This window comes from Carassius auratus, chromosome 17, assembly GCF_003368295.1.
Source record: "Carassius auratus strain Wakin chromosome 17, ASM336829v1, whole genome shotgun sequence".
Classification (NCBI taxonomy): domain Eukaryota; kingdom Metazoa; phylum Chordata; class Actinopteri; order Cypriniformes; family Cyprinidae; genus Carassius; species Carassius auratus.
The window spans coordinates 11663080-11682585 of NC_039259.1; the positions used below are offsets into that span (position 1 = coordinate 11663080).

At 38.7% G+C, this 19506-nt stretch overlaps 1 protein-coding gene across 1 annotated transcript in view; it reads left to right on the forward strand.

Annotated features, from left to right (window-relative positions):
* The window catches only part of pals1a (protein associated with LIN7 1, MAGUK p55 family member a), a 29716-nt gene continuing 10210 nt past the window's right edge, over positions 1–19506 (forward strand). Inside the window, exons 1-4 of the mRNA XM_026285840.1 lie at positions 1–156; positions 9682–9806; positions 15225–15750; positions 17548–17756. Of these exons, the coding sequence (XP_026141625.1) occupies positions 15291–15750; positions 17548–17756 (669 nt within the window). The 5' untranslated portion in view covers positions 1–156; positions 9682–9806; positions 15225–15290. The remainder of the gene's footprint in view (positions 157–9681; positions 9807–15224; positions 15751–17547; positions 17757–19506) is intronic.

The window sequence follows — 19506 nt, forward strand, 5'->3', positions numbered from 1 at the left end:
CGTCAGTCAGTCCTACGGTACTCCGAGACTGGAGCCGCGGCGAACCGTCACACAACATGACAACAATCTCATGAGCTATTCTGTGAAAAAAAAACTCTTGTTTGGGAGTATTTATACACTAACTGGACTAAAGGGACGGCGTATCTAACTGTAGAGGTAAGCTAAGCCTATCTTTAAATTTGTTTGGCCGCTTAAACGCGGCGTAAGTGTTGTTTGCAACAGGTTGCCTGGGAAAGAAAGCAGCGATGCACTTCGGGAAGTGGCCAGCTAGCAGTGTTAGCAATGCAAATATATTTAACAATACTCTAAAGCACACTCTAATTTATTTGAAATAGAACTCTAGAAACATTGAAGAAACGGTTTATATGATTTATACGTTCTGTGTTTCACTGTTTTTGGAGTTTTAGGCTAACGTATACTGACCAGACACATACAACGCCTGTCTCAAAACCCAATGAGCAGTCTACCTAGGCAGCATTTTTAGGCATCATAGGCGCGTTCATTGCTCAAAAAGTGGCAGCTCACTTGGTCGTGAGACCGTTACCCTGCTTCTTGAGATTAAGTAAATTTGAATGTTAAGATACAGGCTGAAAATGGCAGAACTGAAGCTCCTCAAACAAGTTGTTGGAAATGCATGGAAGTTTCTTTTATCGATACACGGACTGCCATTGCTCATCTACCTTCATTACAGCCATCAGGACACAAATGTCGCTTTGTTCCCTTCGAGAAGGTTCAGAAATCTGATATCACTGACTCTCCATATTCTCTCTGGAGTGATTACTGGGATACTATGGATCAAAGCTGACATGGGAAGGGCGTTATCGTTTTATTTTATGACTGAAATGCCTTGGGGAAGTAGAGGACCATTTATTTCACCAGTGGGATATCGTTTAAAAGTTCGGATAGCGTTTAAAAGTTTAGTGATCATTTTTGTGTTATTAGTGAATTAAAGAGCGTGTGTCATTAAACAAATGATATTGGATTCTAGACACACTGGGCTGTGTTTATTAGGCTTGTTAAAAGTGTTTATGTGCTTCTAAATTGAGTGTTAAGTGATATTTTCTCAACCTTCTTTTTGCATGACAGTTTGATGCGCTAGTAAAGGAGAAGAAAATACAGTTTTTCCCTCTTGATCTATTCTTGTGTTACTAGTTCACACTTAGTGAATATATTACATGTAACTTGCGGTCTCCAAAATGTACTTTAAGTTCCATAAAACGTTTAAACTGTGAAGTAATTGTATTTACAGGTAAAGTCTTGATGAAATGCAGACTAAGCTATGGACAGTATCTTGCTGTTAATTAACAAGGTGAATAATTTTGACAACAGAAATATTTCTTCAGTTTCAGTTTTCCCACATCCCTGGCATAATAGCATTTCATCCCCCCTTTAATAGTAAGTGCTTCACTGTCAACATTTTTGGCTATGATGTTCCCTTTTGTCACCAAGAAGTCCGTTCCCAGCAGGGTCTGGCTGTCATCCATGTCTTCATTCCATTATTAGGAACACAATTGACAATCTTATCACTTCCTCAGATCACAAGCTGCGAGTCAGCTGGCAGCTCGGTGTTGTTTACAGATAAGTCTTCACTGCATGCTGTGATATAATTCAGCTTCGGAGGTAACCTGTTTAGGCACTGTCACAGAGTTAACCTTCCCTGCTCTTTATGCTTGTGTTAAAGTCAAAGATCATTTGATTCATAAAATGATTCAGGGCAGTTGATGAAGATTATGATGATGGTAATGGGTTATTTATGGCAGTTTTGTTTGTTTGCTCCAGGTGTAGAGTTACTGCACAAATAAATTATGCTATAATAGATGAAAGAGGGATTTGGCTCTAAATCAGATGGGCTTTCTTTCAAGGAGACGTATCTATTTTCAGAGTAGAGAGAGAGGTGTTAATGCCAGCACGTTCTCGAATCATATTACCTCACCGCCACATTTCTTCAGTGAGTCTGGCCTGTCAGACCGATGAAATCCGATGGCCTGATGGATATATTGTAGGATATAGCACATAGGGTAGTCCCTTAATGTTATTAATATTATCTTAATATATTTGTTCATATAAAATTATTACACATAATATAAAAAATAATCTATAAATAATCAAATATAAGACTTTTTGTTTTATTATATTGTTAGTGATTGTGTAAAAAATAAATAAATAAATTCTAAAGAACTTGTTAATGTATTTTTTAAGTTTTTTTGTGTAATTTATTTTATGCTTACCAAGGCAGCATGGTATGTAAAAAAAAGTGTAAAGTGGTCATATTTTAAAAAATAAATGTAAAATATTATAATAGTGTTGAATATATTGTAAAACAATTCATTATTTAGCAGAGGTGAATTTTCAGCAGCCATCCAGTCTTCAGTGTTGCATCTTTCAGAGAACTAGTAGGAAAAAAAAATCTAATATGCTAACATGTGCTTACGAAACAATTATTATGTTTATAAATGTTAAAAGCAGTTGTGCTGCTTAGACATGTGAAGGTATTCGGTAATGGGATATATCACTGTAATGAACATTTATTTTAAATAATCTTTTGCCATATTAAAATGATTTTACTGTCACATGTTCAAATTAATGAATTGTTACTAAGTATTAGTAAATATAAAAAAATACTGCCTTCAAACATAAATGATAGTGTATATCTAGCCACCCTTTCTCTAGATAATTTTTCGTTGCTTTGCATTGACTAGTGAAATACTTGCCTGTATTTGTCAAGCACTAGTTCATATCCACTGTAGTGACAAACACCAGCATTAAATGTTATCAGCAAGCACTGTATAGTTATATGTGTAACTACCAAGAGGGCTGACTGTCTCAAGTGTTTCATCCTCATTCTCAAATGTGTGTGATGCATTGATGTGGGAAGAGAGTTATGAAGGTGTAGACAGGACTTTATTTATCACTTGGGTGGTGGTGCAGGAAGGGACTGGGACCAGTGCCAGCAACGTACAGAACCACTGTAACCCATGAGGAATTCTCAATATGCAGCGGCTCTGCTGTTCTGATGGACCACCACAGCTAGGAATTAACAAGCCACAAACTCTCCTAGAGAGCCCATCCAAAATGCCAGGGGGCTACTGTCTAGACCTGGATTTCCCACTAGTTTTCAGGAGGCCAGTGGAGGTCAATAACAACTTGGCCCCTTAGTGTGCAAACTAACGACCCCGAAAGGATAACATGCGGCTCTTGAATCACCAACTTGAAACATTTTCTCATCAGTTGTGTGAAATGTTTCTTATCACTGTTTATCACTTGGCTAATACTAGCTGAGGAATCCTTATTAATCTCTTGATTCCATTTGGGGTCTGTCAAATCTCTGTCATTGCAGGATGGTTTAGGTGCAGCGACCAGTCAAGAGTGGATGAGCCACAGATCACCTTCACTGTCTAATAGGCTTTCAGTGCTATAAATTGCAACACACCAGCACAATTTAAAACATGCAGAAATTTTTTAATTCTGCTTTTTTTTTTTTTTTTTTACTGTACTGATAATTTCATATTCTTATTACTGTGAATTGAAAATTAATGTTTTCAATGCAAGATGGTAGGTTAAGCTTGTCTTTTATAGTGGTTAGGGTTGTTTTTTAAAGTTGCAATGCCATGACCCTACAAACTATAGAAAGTCCTGTGGTTAGTTCTTCCTCAGAAGTGCTCACATTGTATAATTTTGAGAATTAAAAAATAAAATAAAAGTTGCATTCATCCATCCAGCTTTAAAGGAATAGTTCACCCAAAATTGTCATCATTTTCTTACCCTCATGCCATTCCAAACCTGTATGACTCAATTTTTTCTGTGGAACAAAAAATGTTTTAAATAAAGTTAGTAACAATACAGTTTTTACAGTTCCCCTTGACTTACACTGTATGGAAAAAAAAATACAGTGGTAGGCAGTGGAAAATGAAACTGTTTGGTCAAAATATTTCTAAATATTTAGTTTCACAGAAGAAAGTGTCCTGTAGGTTTATAATGACATGGTGATGGGTAAATGATGACTGAATTTCCATTTTTTGGGGGGGGGACTATCCTTGTAGACCTGTTCACACAAGGATTCATTTTGGGTTCAATTTTCATTCAGATTTGAGAATGTAAATACATTTAATGAACAGCTGTTAATTCATCTGTTCAGAATCACACAAACAAGTGCTACAGAACAATTGTTGGCACTTTTGGTCACATGCCCAGAGAAACTGCTTTTAAGTAAAACTATAGCTGTTACAAACATTGTGTAAGCATTTTGCTAAGCATCAGTAAATAGAAAAGTTTTCAGAACTGGAATCTATTTGATGTTTCTGACAAAGAGGTCCTGTAGGCTTGATAGGTGGAGCCTCACAGTGTTGGTTTCACACCTGCCAGTCGCTTGGGTCGTTTATTTTCCAAATATATTTGCATGCATATGACTTTCTGAATGTCTTTTGGAGGTTATAAGTCAAGGGAAAGCAAGTAAAATGGTTTACTTAGTAATAGCTTTGAAGGTCATGTGTTGGTTTTATTTTCTGTTCTGCACTCCTAAGGTCAAAAGTGATTCATCTCTGCATGATAGTGTTGTCTATACTATGCTCTTGCCGCATATTTTCCCTCTGTTTGTCTATTTCCCTTTCTTTTCCACTCTCTCTTCAGCATTGCTCTTCCTCCTGGTACTAGGTGGTACGTGCCCGATTCTTAGGAGCCTGGAATCTGGAATTTTTTTGGTACACAAACACTGGGTGTTGGAATGTTGAGCTGGAGCTTTGGGGAAGATAAGGATCCTGGTCTGTTTCTCCTCTACAGTGACAGCCATGGAAGTGTCGGCCTGTCCAGCTTCCCTCTATCCTGCATGATATCATTCCAGACATTGCTTTTTCTGTTGTCCATTTTCCAGTTCTCTGATGAGAGAGATTCATATCTGTGAGGTGTCAGTGCATAGTGTCTTTTCGACTGTAAAGGTGTGGTAGACCCCAGACCTTTGATATATTGTCATACGTTACAAAACCTAGTGAAGGCTGATGATGGGAAAAGAGCTTCGTTCCCACCCTGTCACAGCATTCAGGTTCTGTTTTCCATACTAGCCACTCCTCAGGACGAGCCGTTTCATGTCTGTCAGCGTAACAGGTTCATCCTGTGCAGGGCTGAGGCTGCCAGGCCAAGAAAGAAAACATCCTTCCTGTGAATAATGCGTGTTATTCAGTGTGTTAAGTGGAGTTCTTTGTTCAGGTAACAGGGCATATGAATGTCAATGAGATTATCAAAATTATTGGTTGACTGATTTATGAACATTTATGTACATTACATTTTCAATAATATTTGTTTGGGTCATTTATTTATTTCTGTTACATTGCGAAAAATACTGTGCAGTGCACTGTTAATGGGCCAGTCTTTTATGAATAGTGCTTGATAATCCTAAATTAGCCAGCAGAACTTGTGAAAATAACTCTTTATGTGTAAAGTAGAATATGAATATGTTTGGACTTGATCATTTTCACACTTGTTCACTTGTTCAATTTGTTTTGCATTAGCGAAACTACTCTACCACTAAAGCTTGCCAGGAATGTGACCGGTGAGAGTCCACTGTGTGTATTGCGTAGTGTGTGTTCACAGCCGCAGTATCTGTGAGGACCGTTTCCCAGGTGGAATGAAAAACAACAGGGTTGTTGACACCGTGCCCACTATTGCTCACATCCTATTGGCTGACACAGTGAGGACACACCCACAGCCTCTGGGCCAGCCGTGCTGCACCTGCTCTAGAAAACACCTGCATGTACCACAAACATGCAATGCCTAATCTGCCTCATCTCATCCCTGCTTAGTCTTCCACACTGGGAAATATTAGCCTTCCCATTGGCATTTATCATAGATCAGCCTAATTATTTATCTAAGAAAGGCTAAGATTCAGATTTTGAGTTGACAGAGCTGATCCTATACCAGTGTAAAGGGACGATTCTATTAGTAATCACCCAGATGTCCCTATTCCTTGTGTAAGAGGCCAGGGGCTTAGTGTGCTGGGCCGAGCTGTAGTTGAGTTGTGGCCAGCCCGCCGCTGAATGGAACAGGAGGTTTTGAAGTAGGCTACTTAAGCTCTTGAGCAGCAGATGGTTCGAGGCTATATTTATATGTTTTTCAGTCTTGGGGCTCTCCACTGCGTGTTGTGTCATCCAGAAGGGGAGAAGGAGAAATATCCCAAAGACGGTCCATGTTGGTGTGAATACGTTTGTGTTTAAACGTGTGCACATGCTGTAAAATGACATTAACTAAAGCCTTGTTGCACAGCACCAGGGCACAGAATGACCTTATTGGCTGTAATTGCTTGGCAAAAGAATTGCATTTTTATATCCCGATATTTGCTGAGTCTTTTATCAAAGCTTAAACAGGTTGAGAGATAAACAAACTTTGTTTATTGTGGTGTGTGTTTTAAACATCTTTTAAATAAAGAATTAAATTAATACATACTTGTAAGAAGTGTAGTTTGAAGAGGGGCTGGGAAGAACTTGATTGGATATGTAATTAAAAAGCTATATAATGACAATTCTGATTATATCAATGTATAGTTTGTTGCAGGCACATCTGAAAATTTATGAAGGCACACAGTGAATTGATGCTGGGAAAGTGCAAAGTCCTCTTCTGAACATAAGACATGCTTTAAACTAGCTAAAAAACAAATTTATGGCAGCTTGCTCTATCAGGTTCTTTGACAGATATGTCTGTTGACAGATACTGGCCTGCTTGATATTTGTTGTTAGATGTTGTTTGAAATTTGTACATATGGCAAAAATATTTGTATTTTTATGAGAGCAGTAACCTTAAAACAAGTATTGCAATGTAGATTAATAGATTAATATTAATATAATCACAATTTAGATGAGTGAATGTGTTCCTCTGACCTCATCGTTTTTTTTTTTGTTTGTTTGTTTTTTCAGTTTATTTTCATTTTTAATTTGGTGTTTTTTTTTTTGTTTGTTCTAATTTCAAAAGCATTTGTGTGTGTGTGATTGTGTGTGTGTGTGTGTGTGTTAGAATTTAATTTTTATATTTTAACAGTCTAGCCTACATAGATATTGTGATTTGCACATTATTGGAGGATAACTAAGCAATGGGAAGGATGCTGAATAACATTTTTTAAATAAATGCAGACAAAAAAAATTGACTGTTAAAAATATTTTTTTTTTTTTTTGGCTTCCCGTCTAGATTCTAATGGTAATTCTTCTTCTGTAAAACTTGTTGGGAGACATACGATCTGATAATGATCATCAGATTTGATTTTCTTACGTCACCGATGCCAGATTAAATAGCAGAGGTCAGAATACATTTTGCTGTTTAAAACCATGTTGTATTTTCTAAACAAAAATTATGGACAACTTTCCAGTAACTTCATACATTTTCTTGCCAGAGACCAATTTTAACTTTTAAACTGGCTCTTGTTGTGTGTTAATTTTGGACTCTGGAAAGCACTATACCTCACTCATCCATTTGAGCTGCTCTCATGAAAGATAGATGGCTGTTATGTAAATGTAAGGGGCTTTTGGCATCGTCAGTCGGGGGTTGTTTGATTTAGCTCAGTATTGCATATTGTCTCTGGTACGTTGTAGGGGGCGGCTGTAAGATTGTTCTTATCTTCAGCCAACAGGGTGAAAACCACCTTAATAATGACATCAGCATGACTACCTGAATAATGTAGTGTGTGGAGCTCAGATGGATGTTGGCTATGCTCAAGCTACATCTGTGTGTAGGTGTAAAGCTACAATCCTCTTACCTTTTTATAGGAAAGATTAATTGGATTTTGTCCTGTCGATATCTGCACAACTGCATCCCAAGAAACAACAGTGGCTTAGAGGTCTTAATGAAATAAATCGCTGTGTGTAGGTCTGTTTTATTTTTTTAAGCACTTGTTCCTTTGTCTTAATGTAACCTTGACTTTGGTTTACACTAATAATCAGGTGTTGAGGTTGCATGAGAAAGCGTACACATGTGGGTGCTCACAATAGAGCCCTTATGTTGGTCTGGCCTGCTGAGGAATGTCGTTCCGAGAGTATTTTGCATTCCTGCCTGGTGCATTATGGGACTGTTGCTTCGTCATTGCACTGTCATGAACTCAGAGATTTTATGTGAGTTTTAATGCAGGAAAAGCACTTTAATATGTATATATATATATATGTGTGTGTGTGTGTGTGTGTGTGTATATTAAAGTGTTTTTCCTATATATATATATATATATATATATATATATATATATATATATATATTAGGGGTGTAACGGTTCACAAAATTCACGGTTCGGTTCGATACGATACACTGATGTCACGGTTCGGTTCGGTTCGGTTCGATACGTTTTAGATACAGCAAAATGTAAAAACATCTCAACTTTTCAGAATGCCGCAAGCGCACCGCGGGTCATGTGACAAGAACCAACAATCAGCTTCATCCTTTCCCGTAACAACGTTGAGAGCTCAGCCAAGATGAAGGAACAGCTGATCATAGTTGTATATGGATTGCAATTTTGAAATAAATTCAGTAGCAGAACTACTGCAAGCGATTTTTTAGAGCTGCAAATCCATTTATCCTTCGCTGAAATTTCCGCATCTCATGGAGAGAGCACGTCATTGTTGCTTAGCAAAGACAGACGCCTCAGGAGAAAGACGCGCTTAGCGTTTTCCATGCGTTTTTAGGCACGATATGTGAACGGCCCCTAAGGCGCTCGCTCACTCAGCACGCGCTGAAGGCTCGTTGCAAAATGTCTAATGCATTTAACAGACCAGAAATATAAGATCGTAAAATAACCAACAGGTCTGGTGTTTGGGTTGGATTCCCTTTAAGCTATAGTGTCTAAATGCTGCAGGGATAGTTTGCTGCGTGCATGTTTCTCCTTTTTTTCGTCTTTTCCCAGATAGTACTGACGCATATATCCCAGATATTCCCGCTGTTTTTTTTGTTTTGTTTTTTTTTGTAATCCCGCTGGTGTACCCTGTCATGTTGCAGATGCGACATACCGTTGTTTATTTATCCACCACTCTCTTGCCATCACCATTATAGCTTAAAGGGAATCCAAAGTGCACCCAAACACCAGACCTGTTGGTTATTGGAGGATCTTCTCATTTCTAGTCTGTTAAACGCATTGGCTATTTTGCAACGAGCCCTCAGCGCGTACTGAGTGAGCGAGCGCCTGCTGAGTAGCCTAACATAAACATATAAGATGGTGTTTTTTTCTTCTTCGGAGTGTCAGGGGCGTTGCCTGTTACGTTGTTTGGGTATTGGGCTACCTTGTTGAACGCATATCATTATATTTCTTTCTCTCTCTTTTTTTTTTTTTCAAATATAATTAATTACTCCAACGAACCGTTCGGTATACATAATGCGTACCGCGTACCGAACCGAAAGCGTCGTACCGAACGGTTCAATACGAATACGCGTATCGTTACACCCCTAATATATATATATATACACTTTTTATAAATCGGATAAAATGCATATATATAGAGAGAGAGAGAGAGAGAGAGAGAGAGAAGCAAATACTAAATATAAATTACATATATTATCCTTGTACTTTATTCTTGTCTGGGACAAATCAGGACAGATTAGCGTTTACTCTACAAATGCAGTGTGTGTGTGTTTGTTCACCTGCATTTGGTGTCATCCGCTTGTGGTGAGGTGTAAATAAGGTCAAATTTGTCACCTGCACTCACAATTTCTCTCTCTTTATTTCAGGAGGAGTCAAGAGAGATTTTTTTTAGCATTCAGTGGAAGACAGGAAGCAGACGGGTCAGTACTGACGAGAGAGGAGATCCTGCTACAGTCTGGAGGGCTTATCCTGGGCTGACTGGCTAACTCGGGTGAGGACCCCCGTATAGCTTCTCCCCTGTGTGTGTATGTGTTTTCCCCCTTGTTTGGTTCTCAGGCCTTGGGACCTCCCACCCACACACAAAGCTGTTGTCACAGCAACGGGTTAGGCAGTCGTGCAGCACAGTAATCTCCGAGCAGTCTTAAGGGAGGAGGGGAAACTGATGGAGGGCATGGCAGAAGTGAGGGGAGCAGTGCATTAGTGAGGAGTGAAGCTAGACTAAATGAGGGATAGTGTTAAAGATAAGAGAGGTTCTGTATCAGACAGAAGGCTCCGCTGAGGTCAGACGGAGAGGCAGAGTGAATCAAGAGTTTCCAGGAAACTGCAGTGATTTTCATCTCAGACATCACTTGTGCTGTAACAACTTCTGTAATCAGCGCAGCTTTACTTCCTGACTCCAACAATATGGGGGCTTAGTTGATGCATTTGGGCAGGCTGGACTTTTATTACATTTCTTTTTCAACAACTTCTGAAATGAGCTTACACCTTTTTTTTTATATTCGGGCTCATGTGAGGTGTGTTTAAAAATATTTCAGTTGCGTCTGAAACCATGTGATGGCACTGTGTAAGGAACAGGCAGTTTTATTTTATTTTTATTTAAAAATAAAATACATTAAAAATCATTTTATGCACATCTTACAAAATGGAAAATCATGGAATTTCATTTGTCAAAATGATTATTCATTGACTGCACATGCAGTGGTATCAATATGGGTCACTTGAGTTCTGATATTTTCATACCCTTATAGACGTGTAACTGTCAAGAGGTCAGATTCATTTTGTTATATTTATGATCACATCTTGGGCAGTTTCAGAAGTGAAGTATGAGGAAAGAGGAATGTAGGAGGGTAGATGGGGCAAGGTTTATCCATTATCTTCATTGTGTGGTCACATGTCTTTTCTTTATTCTGTGGGATGTGTTTTCCTGGAAGAAGACACCCATTTGACATGGTATCACTGTCTAATGCATTATTCAGTGGTAGACCGTTGGCATCTCAAGTCTACAGCAAACACAATCTTAAATCCTTTATCTCATTACAAGAGCTTCCTCCAGCGTCAACACTCAAACGCACGCCTCATCACCTGACTCACTGAGTGACAGAGCTGTGACTCAGGGCTCTTTGTTACCCAAAACTGTCTGAGAAGATTTAAGGAAATGCTTTTGGGGCCAAGGGTCAGGGCTGCTCACATCTGCAAGGTCTTGTTGTGGGGGTGAGAAAGCAAGTTGGGTTTTCTGAAAGTGTCAGCTGTCAGAAATGGGGATGATAAAGGGGCAGATAACGGTGATCTGGCCTGTCTCTGACAGCTGACACAGCACACACTCACAGGCACAAGGCCACTACAGTGGAGAGGAGCACTGTGTGAAGATGGCTTGTTTGTTTTATCTTTATATTGGGCAGTTTTTGATACGGCGCTTCAAGTAACTGTACACTCATAGAGGAATGAATGCCATAAATATCACTGTAATTAATCAGCAGTGCGGCCTGAGGGTAAAGTTGGTAAAACAACAGTGCTGGGTATCGATTCAAATGTCCCGATTCGATTTTGATTAGGGCTGCACGATATTGGGAAAAAATTTATTTTTCTGCGATATATATTGCGGTATGAAATCTAATTTTTTCTTACAAACAAAAATGGGGTGAGCACACTTACATTCCCATTTTAAATGATTTAAACATCGACACCAACGTGTCAATTGATTAATATGCGCGTGGGAGAGAGAACAAGACAGCGCTCGTGTTGTTTGAAGACATTGAGTGTGCGGCCGGGACTCGCTCTCTCTTTCTCTCTCTCTTGCGCGCGCTCTCTCTATCAGACCGGTGACAGGTGCAATATTTGAAAATCGATAATTATTAATTTATTTTTTAAATTACATTTATATCTGAATATATGTCAACCTATAGACTTTCAAACATCTAAGTGGTCATGAAATATGTACCGGGGTATTTTGATTCTCAAGCTCTCAATCAGATTCTCAATTTTTTATTATTGCATTCAGTGAATGAGTGCTATTTCTAAAAAATAAACAGTAAACCTCAGTTTAGAAATGAATTAAAAAATAAAATAAAAATAAGTCTGTATTTTAAACTTGTTCTTTTTTTCGTATAGGGTCCTATTTTGAACAATAATAGGACCCTATAAAATGTTCTTCTTATTTTTTTCTGGCAATCAGATGAAGATATAAAACATTAATTTAATTTATCCTAATCAAATGAAAATTAAAACCTTTTATTTTTTGGCAAACAAAGTGCTGCACAACCGAGGTTTACTGTTAAAATAAGAAAATAAATAAAACCGATATGTAGGGCTGCAACTAACGATTATTTTGATAATCGATTAATCTGTCGATTATTTTTACGATTAATCGATTAATCGGTTTATGTACTTATATTTTAGTTTTTTTCCATTTTTTCCCCAAGTAAATTATTAATAAAGGGTCTTTATCATTCAGCATAGATTTTTAAGATATTTTAACCATTTTGCATTGTCATATCCTCATCAAAAATATACCTGGAGTTGTTTTATTATGTTAGTAATCCTTTGTCGAACTCTTCTGCAATCAAAACACTGACCCATACTCTAGCAAAATTCACAAGGAGATTTCAAATATTGTTTTCACCATGGCAGTCCTTAGAGCTCCTAAAGTAGTTTAACATCCCAAACAAAGCTTAAGGAATCTTTGAGAACATATTTTCACGAAGTATAAGGATAAAACAGAATAAAATTGCAGTGCATTGTATTTTATTATTTACTGGGAAAAAGCTTTATAGCTTTTTTTGCTGTGAAATTGTAAACAATCCTTCGAAAAAAAAAGTGCCAATGGCATGAAACCTGAATGGAACTCACAATTTAAAGTAAAATCCATCAGAAGGTTGTCCAGAAAAAAAAAATTGGGACACACACAAAAAACCTGCTGTGTGAAAAAGAGCAGTGAATACTTAGAAACGAAGTGCATTTTTAAATATACTCAAACATTTACCTCTCTCATTCAGTCATAATTAGGCTGCAAGTCTGAATTATGAACTGGTAAACGACAAACTGATCACATAACATGTTTGTAAAGCTTTAAATGTTAACTGTTAAAAAGCAATGTTATCAGCTTTTACGACTAAACATTTGCAAACAACCTTGTACTGGAGAATCTGCACAAATAAAATTCTTAGGGGCCGTTCACATATCGCACCTAAAATCGCGTGGAAAACGCTAGTCGCGCCGCTTTCTCCTTCTTTCCAAAGCGCTCGGGCAGAAGCGCCCCTGAGGCGTCTGCCTTTGCTAAGCAACCATGACGTGCTCTCTCCATGACGTGCCCTCTCCATGAAGACCCGGAAATTTCAGCAAAGGATAAATGGATGCGGTGTGGACGCGCCTGGAAAAACGGGCGCATCGCACCGCGTGCGTGTCGCGACCGCGTCGCTTCCCTTATGAGAGTGCATACTGCGCGCCTACATAGGAAATAACGAAATTGAGCACGCAAAAGACACGATATGTGAACGGCCCCTTAAACAGTTCAGTAGTGCAGAGTTTACAGGTTACTCTTCATTTTGAAGGCTCAAAGTAAAGTACTCCCACTTCCCGCTGAATGCTGCAGAGACGCTGTTCGGGAAGCACGTGACATAAAACGAGGCCAGCTATTGGCTATTCGCTACTTCACCTGCTGTACTGGCTGAGTAAAACCTCCGGTGGCTCATTACTGCCACACTTTGGTCACCGCAGATTTGAAATATGCACGAAATGAGCCGCTTATGGAAAATAAAATTTATTTAGCGACGAATCGATTACTAAATTAGTTGACAACTATTTTAATAATCGATTTTAATCGATTAAATCGATTCGTTGTTTCAGCTCTACCGATATGATTATTCCTTTAAAAATAAAGATTTATTAATATGTATTAGCAGTAGTAGCATTAAGTCTTAAGACCGCTAAACATTAATATGTTCTGATGTTTCTTTTAACCTTAAACTATACTTTTATTTTGACAGGGTGTTGTGAGGAACTTGCAGCTGCTGTGTATGTGATATGACTGTGGTGTTCTCAAATGAAACAGTAAAATCCTTATGAAGTGAATCTCAGAGCAGCTGGAGATGACATTTGTGTATTCATATCATCATAGTGAGACAGCAGAAACTGAACACAGCTAGCATTGTCTGTGCTTTAGTATGTGTGTAAGTTACGTCAGTAAACAAAATGGTGCGCTCCGCCATCCATTTATTGATTGCTGTAATCATGGTGCCTTATACGTGATATCAAATGCTTCTGCAGATTTATAGTATTCCTATAGCATTTCACCTGAGCATTGTGAAACACGCATATGGCTTTGTCCTTGGTTTTTTATCAACAGTATCTCCGTTATGATGAGTGCTGAATGAATGACAGGCTTTCCATTGTAACATCGCGCAAAGTAAATAAGGGTGACATCAAACGTTAATGGAGAAGAGAAATTATATGATTCACGTTAATCAGATCTTGTTTTAAATGTGTGCTGAAATAAATACCGAAAAATATATATTTTGCTCAATGGTCAAATCTGCACTGTCCTATGAGAAACTTTGTCAAAACAACTTGACATGTGATGGATCGATACATAGGCTAAATATACAGCTTTGCCAAAGAAATAAACTGCAAAATATATTATGACAAAAGCAAAAAGTAGTATTTTTACATGTTCTGAAAGAAATGAATTTTGCTTACCTAGGAAAAACCTGTTGCTACGATGCAAATGTGTTATGGGTAATAAGCAGGGCATTCTTATGTGGTTTCTAAGGTGTTAAGTACATTTAGGATGGTTACTGGCCCCTGTTGTCTAAAGAGTGTAACTAGGTCTGCATGATGCAGGTAATGTTTCAAATTTTTCTGATAAGGTTTTATTTTGGTGACTGGGTTTATAAATGCTTCTCATTACAAATCTGATAAAATGGGCTTTGCATGTTCCATTCCCAAATGCACGTATAAGCAACTTAAACCCAAAGGAGATGCAGAGATAGAGTTTGTGTAAAGCAGCATTAACTGTGAACTGCTCGTGAGACACTGAAAATCTCACATTAAGACAAATAATAACAAAAAAAGAATAAGTTTTATTTCAATTAACCATTTAACTCTAATTCTCTGGTCTCCTTAAAGGGTATATGATTTTTGCCTGTTTCAATGTTTGCCAAAAGATAATCATAAATCGGGTCCCTTAATAGCCCCTAACTCCTCAAGCCACAAGATCTGAGGTGCCATTTGTGTCTGTAGCAGTAGTCAGTCCAAATAAAATCATGAATGAAGTTTAATATTTAAGGTTAGGGTTAGACCACCACGTCTGTGAATAAATTAGTGTTATGTAGGTGAGATTTTAAATTTCATATGAATGGAAGTATTTTAAAACGTGTATAAACTTTCCTGGAAAACTCTGCTCTCTTTTTTCCAGGTGTGGCTCTTTGTCTGGAGCTGCTACTGACCTCCGTCCTGCTGTCATGGCCTCAGCCATCACACCATGCAGAAAGCACCCCTCCTAACCCTCATACCTCACACACACTCACACCACACTTCACCACACACACACACAGCCATGATGACCACCTCCCACATGAACGGATATGTGACCGAGTCAGACGGTGGGGGAGGGAGCGTCGGAGGCACTGACTTTCTGGAGGAGGTGGTGCAGAGGCACAGGGAGATGGCGGTGGACTGCCCCAGTGAACTGGGTGCCCGCACCCTGCCCGTCAGACGCAGCGCTCAGCTGGAAAGGATCCGTCAGCAGCAGGAGGACCGCAGGAGACGGGAGGAAGAAGGCCGCAATCGACAGGAACTCGACCTCACCTCATCCATGCGCCTGAAAAAACTCTCCCAGAATCCCAAAGTGGGCATCGATAACCCCACCTTTGAGCAAATGGAAGGTCCGGGAGGCTCTATAGGTGGTCTGCAAATTCTCACTGCACCACCATCTCTACTAGGTGGGTGTCATAAACTACTAATGGGGATTTTTTTCCAATGAGTGCTGCTATAAACCCGCCCCCTGACATGTGCAAAGCATGCAGCAGCATTGTGGGTGTCAGTGCCATGGTGTTTAGTGTGTTAAGCCTAAATACTGAATCATAGTGCTCATAGGGCATGCATGAGTTTGAATCTGGCTTGCAACATATTCCCACTTTCTTCTCCACATTGTTTCTGTTCTCAATCCAATAGTGGTAGACTGATAGATCAGATACAATCAGTTTCATTTAAATAAAATATGTTTGACAGAATTCTTTAAAATAACATGAAAATTTGAAACATTAAGTTTAGATAGGTTGAAGTACTAAAAGTAGAATAAAAAAAAATAATTAAAGGTTGAAACATAAAAAACTAATAAAAATTAGAAAAACACAATTACTAAAACTTAAATATAAAAGCTTATTTAAACATCTATAGTCTATAATTTAAGTTTATATAATAAAATGTATATAATCTTTATATAAATAATCCTAAAATACTAGTGCATGATATGCAATGAAATTTAGACTTACAAAGTGACCAGACATTGTTAAAAAAACATAACAATTAATTATTACTTTTCACAATTGTATGACATAAAAATACAATGGCACAAATAGTCATGGACATGTGAGGTTGAAACTGATTCAGAGGAACCGAAGGGACTTTGACTGCTAAAATCAGCATGCATGAGTGAAGTCATTCTTAGAGGAGGCAAAGAGCCACGTTACTGATGATGACTAATGAGAGTGTTCAAGAGCCAAAGAGCCATTGGACTTGAAACTAAATGAGGACAAAACTTCATTTATATACCCCATTATTTTAATATTTTTAGCAGATTTTTTACCTTCACTTTCCTCACACCACAACCTCTTACTCTTTCTCTTTAGTTACTCTCAACAGGAAGCCTTTCGCTAGAGTTTAATCCATTAGATTGGACAGACACACACATGCTCCGCTCTTCCAGTGAATTCTTGGTTTTGAATAGATCTCCATTCAGGGGAAATCCAGAATGCATGACAAGGATGAACGCACTGAGTTACTGTGCAAATGAGAGGGGCACTTGGAGCTTCTGCTGAAAGTCATGGCCGAGGGATATGTGTGAGAGGAATTCCTCAGGGAGGGAGAAGAGGACCCTCTGAGGGGGAGGTTAATTAAAAAGCCTTTTATGAAACATTCTGACTCAGACCACTCTTGCTGTACTGTTTTCCTCGGTTTTCCTTCATAGTTTGTGTTCCAGTTCATCTCTCCGATTTGTTTGTCACACTCTCCCTATGCTATTTTTTGACAGTCTAACTCTCTGTGGCACTAAAATGTCCGTAAAATATATCCTATCAAGAACAAAGCAAAGGCAACACTTAAGATATTTGATATGCCCACTAATACCTCTATTAGCCACCCACTTAGACATTACACAACACACAAGGAAAACACACCCCCATGTCTAACTCCTAATGTGTCTTGTTGTGTAGTTAGATACTATAAAGGAGAATTACAACATAGCTGAAACTTGGTTAGCCAAGGACAACGCTAGAATAGCTGAGTTACATTTGTGATTAATGCAAACGTTGTGTGATGTGGATAACGAACAACAAAAAATGCTCAGTGGGGGAGTCTTTGTGAGAGGCCATGTCATCAGTTTTCCGGGTGAATGATTCAGAGGTATGTACTGTTGTTCCTCTGTGAAGTTACTGTTTCTTCTGTTTTTACAGGCAGAGTGTTTTTGAGATACACGAGTGATCTGCAAGCATACTTATGGTTTGCGCTTGTGCTTTCAGAGCTGGAGGACCTGTTGATGTCCCTCAAGCAGGTGCAGCATAGTTTGAATGACTCTCAGAGTCAAGAGGACATGGAGCTGGTTCTACAGCTGGTCCAGAAGTCTGACTTCCAGAAAGCCTTCAACATTCATAATGCTGTGGCCCACTATATGAACCGGCCCAGCCCTCCCTACCCCCTGACGGATCATGCACAGAGCCTCGCACAAGAGGTGAGCAGCACTTGTTACATACGTGGATTGAGTGAAAGATGCAGGGAAATGGGGATATATAAGAAATGCTCTGATACATATGGTATCAAAATAGTCCTATTGATTGTAAAAAGCAATCAGACATTAGGGATAGCTGCTTGAAAAAAAATAAAATAAACAAAAGACTTTGAAAAGGCTTACATCTTCTTTGTCAAACTACTCTTGGTTCAGTTAAGCAGTCTGCAGGCAAAATGTCAGCATATGTGCAGAGTCAGGAACTTTTGAAAAAGTGTTTGTGGATTAATTGATTGGTCATCACGAAACCATTTTAATTTGTCACCACTTTATCTGTCAGCTGGAGACATCTTAATGCTTTTGCTTTCATTTTAACTATGAATCCATGTTTAATGAAGGTCTTATGTGTTGACTGCGATGGACTGGCTAGATGAAGAGGTACACCATCATTCAGCAAGATTTTTAAGATATTTTTTTTAAAGAAATGTTTATCATGTTTATCAAACATGATCAATACATTTAGCACGTTACAAAAAATTGTTCAAAAGATGTTCTTCAACTGGCCGCTTGAGGCTGGCTGCAAAAGGGAGTCAGTCCCATAGACTCCCCATGTTAAAATGGCCAAAAAACATGTTTGCAGCCTGGTGCAAAAAAGATTTTGGTCTAAATAGCTTATTCTGCCCTTTATGACAACTGTGAGGGGGGGTGAATTTTTTTATAACTCTTCCGTTTAAATTATTTTAAGACTTAAAGTTCTGCAAAGTTCTGTCACTTGAGTGACAGGGGGATTGGAGCTGTTGACACTGCCGTCACACTAGGTGGGCGTGGCTTCAGCAACTAGCTCCCGCCTTTTTGCCCATTTTTGAATGTCCGGGAGAGTCGCGCGGCGACGCACTGCCAAGATGGCGACGGCCCGCTCTACACACTTTAGGCTTCAAAAACACACTTCAGGAGTTTATGGGCGATGTCACGGACACTATGTCCATGTTTTTATACAGTCTATGGTTTCCACCAGCGGGCCAGAAGCTCTGCTGTGCTTCACTAAAACACGCCCTTTACACGCCTCTCGGGAATAATGTCATACAACCCCATAATTTCACCAACAAAAAAATTATCAGAAAACTAATAAGATATATGTCATTGGAAATAGACAAAACAAACACGATAAAAGCGGCTGTTTGTTTGCATGCTTTGTTAAATATTTAAATCCAAAAGCATCTATGTTTTACTATAATAAGTGATACATTGATCATAATGAATTAATTTATCAGGATTGAAAATTAGTCACACTAAAATAAAGCGTTATGAACATAGCCTGCTTATTCAGTCGAGTCTGATTCACAAATCACAATAGCCTATATACATCAGATTTAAAAAGAATGATAATTTCTATATTTTAATAAAAGTTCCCAAACAAAAACCATTATTATATTTTTTAGGGGTGCTCCGATCACGATCGGCCGATCGTTATGCGCATCTCGTCAGTAAAGCCGGTTCTCTAATCAGCGGTTAATTCCATCAGGTGCTTGATTTCACATAGAGCAGCTGTTACCACACAGAGCCATTGTTAATAGAGAAGATGCGCAAATCCACTTCATTTTCAGCGTTTATTGGCGCATCTTCTCAGTTAACAACGGCTCTGTGTAGTAACAGCTGCTCTATGTGAAATCACGCACTCGATGGAATTAACCGCTGATTAGTGAACCGGCTTTACTGACGAGATGCGCATTAACGATCGGCCGATCGTGATCGGAGC